The sequence below is a fragment of the Neltuma alba genome, unplaced genomic scaffold, assembly GCF_004799145.2.
Source record: "Neltuma alba isolate B1F8T4 unplaced genomic scaffold, ASM479914v2 tig00006370_pilon, whole genome shotgun sequence".
Taxonomy (NCBI): Eukaryota; Viridiplantae; Streptophyta; class Magnoliopsida; order Fabales; family Fabaceae; genus Neltuma; species Neltuma alba.
The window spans coordinates 42,239-47,384 of NW_021634447.1; the positions used below are offsets into that span (position 1 = coordinate 42,239).

The 5,146-nt window shown below is 35.0% G+C and overlaps 1 protein-coding gene across 1 annotated transcript; it reads left to right on the forward strand.

Annotated features, from left to right (window-relative positions):
* The first annotated feature begins 870 nt into the window (after positions 1–870).
* On the forward strand, positions 871–4,680 carry LOC114750233 (probable serine/threonine-protein kinase PBL2). The gene is made up of 6 exons (XM_028938791.1): positions 871–937; positions 1,709–2,019; positions 2,112–2,247; positions 2,677–2,813; positions 2,922–3,045; positions 3,938–4,680. Exons 1-6 carry the CDS (start codon positions 883–885, stop codon positions 4,342–4,344), a joined length of 1,170 nt encoding a protein of 389 aa, XP_028794624.1. The 5' UTR covers positions 871–882; the 3' UTR covers positions 4,345–4,680.
* The last annotated feature ends 466 nt before the right edge of the window (positions 4,681–5,146 follow it).

Genomic DNA, 5,146 nt, shown 5'->3' on the forward strand with positions numbered 1-5,146 from the left:
ATAAAACTATTGTGGTGGTCTTTTGATTTTTAATATAACATCTAATTAATTAATTTAAGTAGATTAAAAATATTAATTAAATTGGTCAACGGATAACCTATAAATTAAAGGGATAACTGCAATAAGGTTCCACCCAAAAAAATTAAATACAAAAAAGTCTCTTAAAATTATCAAATTATTCTTAAGTTTTAAGAGATCTCATTGTAATAAATTTTATTTGTTTAATTACCAAATTGTCCTTATTTTTTTAAGTTTTTATTGACAACTGAAAGAGCAGTCATTGATAACGTAAAATGTAAAAATTAATAACAAGCATTGACAACTCATGTTACTTAATTTTCTCCGTCCTTCTCCTACTTGATTATTGTTAGAGAATATTAATGGAGTTAATTTAAAAAAATTGATAAACATATGAAATAAATCTTACATATAGGATCAATATAAACTTTGTAATTAGATCCTACATTAAAGACTGAAAAATTATTTTTTTGTATTTTGTTGTTAGTGATTATTAATATTATTATTTTATTATTTTTAATTAAATTATGTTGTTTTAATATGATCATCTCGAGTTGATTTTAGTCAGACTCAGAATCACTAATCCTTAACCACTAGCTCAAGTAATTTAGTGGTAGGTGCAGTTTTTCGTTTGTTGGATATCGTTTTTAATTAAAAAAATGGGTAAATTTCGATTCAAGTTTCCAGCTGGTGCTTATTTTCCCCTGTTGACTACGCTGCTTCTTCCTCTGTTTCATAGCAATCGCCATCAATGGCCCTTCCATTCACATCTTCGTCTTCCTTAAAACCCCACTCACTGGCTTCCTTCTGTGGCTTTCCTTCTTGCTTTCCTCCTCTCCCGTCTAACAAGACTCTTTCTTCTCTATGGGAAATTCCTGCAGGAAACCCATTGTTCACGTGTCTTCCTCTAACATTTCTGGTCAGTATCTGCTTCAAGTTTAAAGTTTCTATGTGCATTGCCTTCCTCTTTTGGCCCCCAATTTGCCGTTCTTGGCTTTATTTTCCTTCTCTTGTGAAGGCTTATTTATACATATCTTCTAGCAATAGGTTTTGATGTTTTTAGATTACTCGTTCTTGCTTGCTCTGTAATCCTTGGTATTCTGGCTTTGCATGAAGTATTGTTTTGATCCTCATAAATTTTTCTCTTTTCCTATGAACTTTTCTACCTTTTCTTCTGGGGAAACCTTAAAAGTAGCCAGTTGCTTAATATTGTTTTGAATGCTTTTTATTGTCTAAGTTGAGTTGTCCAAGTCATAGATCCATGCATACTTTCACAAATCAGAGCACGCGTTAATCTGCACACCCAAACGTGTTAAACCCTTTGTGTGGTTTCTGTCCTAGTTGGTATCTAATATTTTCATGTTTTTAACTACCTTGAATCATTGTGATTTCCTTGGCTCGCAATCATAGAACGCCCCCCCCCCCCAAAAAAAACAAATAAAAACCGTTGCATTTTGCATCTAGATTTTAATGTTAAACTATAGCTTTTCATGCTAATGGATCTGGGTTGGAGCTCGGGGACGGGTTCATTTTTTGCACGGGTATGCTAAGTAAGATATTGTCATATATAATTGCACTCTATATTGGTACTTAATATTCCTTGACTTTCTGGAGTGATACAGCAAAGTGGCGATGATTTAATAAATATAAACTCATGATTGCTTTTACTCTGTTTCTAATATATTATCAGGAAAGGCTGAGTTTCAAAGTGGGACGAGTAAGAATTCAAATTCTTCAGAACGAAAAGCTGCATCACAAACTTTAGAACCAACCAGCGACAGATCCATCTCTTCCAGTCTTAAATCCTTCAGCTTCAATGATCTAAAAGAAGCCACAAGGAATTTCAGACAAGAAAACCTAATTGGGGAAGGAGGCTTTGGGTTTGTGTACAAGGGATGGATTAATGAGAACTCCTTTGCTCCCACAAGACCTGGGGGTGGGATCATGGTGGCCATCAAGAAACTTAAGCCAGAAAGCTTTCAAGGCCACAAGGAATGGCTTGTATGTAACAAAGAACCTCTAGATCAAGCTGCTTGCTAACTTCCTTGTTCGTTACTAGGTGTTAACTGACTTCCCATTTTTTTCCTTGGCAGGCAGAAGTCAATTATCTAGGTCAACTTCACCATGAAAATTTAGTGAAACTTATTGGCTATTGCTCAGATGCTAAAAACAGGCTTCTAGTTTATGAGTTTATGCAGAGAGGAAGTTTGGAGAATCATTTATTCAGAAGTAAGTAGTTTCTCATTCTCCCCTGTCTTTTTAATTCCTAATATTAACGAAACTTTATTTACCATAGCTAATAATATGGTAAAGCCAATTGTGAGTGTATTGCACGGGTGTACAACTTACATTTTTATCATGATATGTATCGGTTTTGGTTTTTATTCTTGATATCTGAATTGATTAATTCACTGAAAATTTTCAATGGCTTTTAATGATGGCAGAACTTGAAAATTTTCATGTTTTCCTTTCTCATTATTTCACAAGGCCATATTTTCGTCGTCATCTCTAATTCCAGATATAGCATAAAATGATATTTAAGCCATATCTTTTAACAAAATAAATAAATTGATTGCAAGAGTGCTGCATATTGCCTCTTAACTGGCCCATTATGTCATTTATCACATGATCCCTCAAAGTCACCTTTTCTTTCTGCAGAAGGTGTTCAGCCCATATCCTGGGCTTCACGGATCAATATTGCAGTTGGCGTTGCTAGAGGATTAGCATTTTTACATACCTTGGATGCAAATGTTATCTACCGCGACTTAAAGGCTTCTAATGTATTACTTGATTCGGTATGTAATATACAATTCATTTGTTTACTTTTTTGAAAATCTGTAATGACCACATCAGTTTTATATGGAATCTTCCATTCTGAAGGACTTCATCGAAAACATATGCAGGACTTCAACTCAAAACTTTCAGATTTTGGCTTGGCAAGAGATGGTCCTACTGGAGATAACACTCATGTTTCAACCAGAATTATTGGAACTCAGGGTTATGCTGCACCAGAGTATGTAGCTACAGGTAGATTCAGCTCTATCACATCTGAGTCATTTCTCTTGAGAAGTTGTTAGATTGTCACATTTTGGAGAAGTCAATGGTTACTGGTTATGGAAGCTGGAGAGATGAAATAACCATTTATGGAGAACAAAAGCAATGAGAAGCCATGATACCCTGTCCTGATAATAGCAAATATTTATGCTTGTTAATCTGCCTTTCATCACATGCCAAATCTGTTCCAACCAAATTATGATAAATTTATGTTTTCAAATCTAAATGCAATTGCATAAAATTATGAAGTGAAGCACCTTTTTCCTGGGGGTCAAGTTCTAACAATTTATTATTTGGGAAAATTCCAATCAGGAGCGTGTTATTCAAATATGTTTCTATTTAGAGCAGATGTCAAAACAAGATATCTTAATGAAGAATCCTCTTTTTTTAGTATAACAGTTTTGAAGAGTTGAATTAAACACAAGCATTTTCAGCAAGTGGCACATAAGGAGGAGATATATGGATTGGGTTTACCAAAGATGTTGCAACATCACCTATGCTTATCAAGTTTGATGTATTTCCCAAAACGCCAATCTATACTTAAGCTTTCCCTTTTTTAGTTTAGCAATTGCTTTGCTTGTTTCAACATGTGATTAAATATGAATTCTTGCATGTCCCAAAGGCATCTGTGGTTGGCTTGTTTGTATATTTGACTGAAGACAAAATCTTTTGAGTCATGAAGGCTTCTATACGTTGACAAGACAGGGTCCTCATTAACTATTGGCTATTGGGTTGAAAAAGGCAATATCAGTTATTACTAGTAGTTCTCATCCAAAACTGATAGCATCATGTATATGTTAGATAAAACTGATGAACCTGTTACCTTGCAAAAAGTTGATGGTTCATTTTTGCTTTCATGTAACAGGTCACTTGACACCGAGGAGCGATGTATACAGCTTTGGTGTTGTCTTGTTAGAGTTACTGACCGGGAGAAGGGTGGTAGAGGCTGACAAAGCCGGAAAGCCACGGGAAAATCTGGTTGATTGGGCAATGCCATTTCTCAAAGAGGGCAAGCGGATTTCAAGGATCATAGATTTGAGGTTAGGTGGTCAGTACTCGAAAAAAGGAGCTCAAGCTGCAGCTGCACTTGCATATCAATGCCTAAATGCAGATCCAAAATATAGACCAACTATGATACATGTTGTAGCCACCTTGGAAGAACTCCATTCCTCAAACATAACAATCCCAAGGACCCCACCAAAGTCTGAGTCTATAAACAATACCATCAAGCATGCTCGTCATTCCCTAAAGCCCAAGAGAAACACACGCTGACTATGAGCTGCTTTTGTGGATTCTTACAACAGAGTTTAGTTCAGGGCATGCATAGTATAATAGAGAATAGGTTACAGAAACGACTTTGTTTCTTGTTTTCTTTGTTGCTAAAGGGAACAATTGCCAAGTCTGTGTGTGATGTAATTGTGGTTGTATGAGTTTTACTTGTGAATAAATAATGTCTGTATGATTTTGTTTCCTATCCAAGAAATGTAATGTGGTTTGTCTTTTTGGGGTAGTATGTTATTCTGTGATCTTATTATGCTTAGACTTCTCTAAGTCATCTCCACATTGGTATTAATGGCTTCAATGTCAAATATAAAGGTAGTTTAGAAACCCCAAGCCAATTTGTCTTATTTGGTATTTATTGTGTGATGATAATAATAATATACAAAAGTTAGTTAAGGGGTAACTTCTCTAAGGCATCTAACCCTAATTAAGTCTATAACTAGATGAATAATCCAACTGTTCTTAGATTATGATTAACATATTATTGCACAGTTAGGTGTTTTTCCTCTTGTTCACTCTCCCCTCGTTGCCTCTTCTCCCTATTCTTCTCTCTCCTTCTCTTCCCTATTCCCTCTTTCTCTCTTTCACAATCACTACCAAAAAAAAAAAAAAGACTTTAGGCGATGACTTTCGGCTACGACAAAAAAAGTCGCCGCTGAAAGTAGACTTTCATTGTTTATAAGAAGGTTATTGATTACGATAGAACAAAACACATGACGTATTAAATTTGTGCTTTAGATGTGATAATAAAATTTGCAAATATTTAATATTTTCGGAGACAATTAAGTTTGAT

Coding starts and splice junctions, on each gene's coding strand:
- LOC114750233 (XM_028938791.1), top strand. CDS start 883: ATGGGAAATTCCTGCAGGAAACCCATTGTTCACGTGTCTTCCTCTAAC. Junction 2,814..2,921: donor CTAATGTATTACTTGATTCG/GTATGTAATATA, acceptor AAACATATGCAG/GACTTCAACTCAAAACTTTC. Junction 3,046..3,937: donor ACCAGAGTATGTAGCTACAG/GTAGATTCAGCT, acceptor TTCATGTAACAG/GTCACTTGACACCGAGGAGC.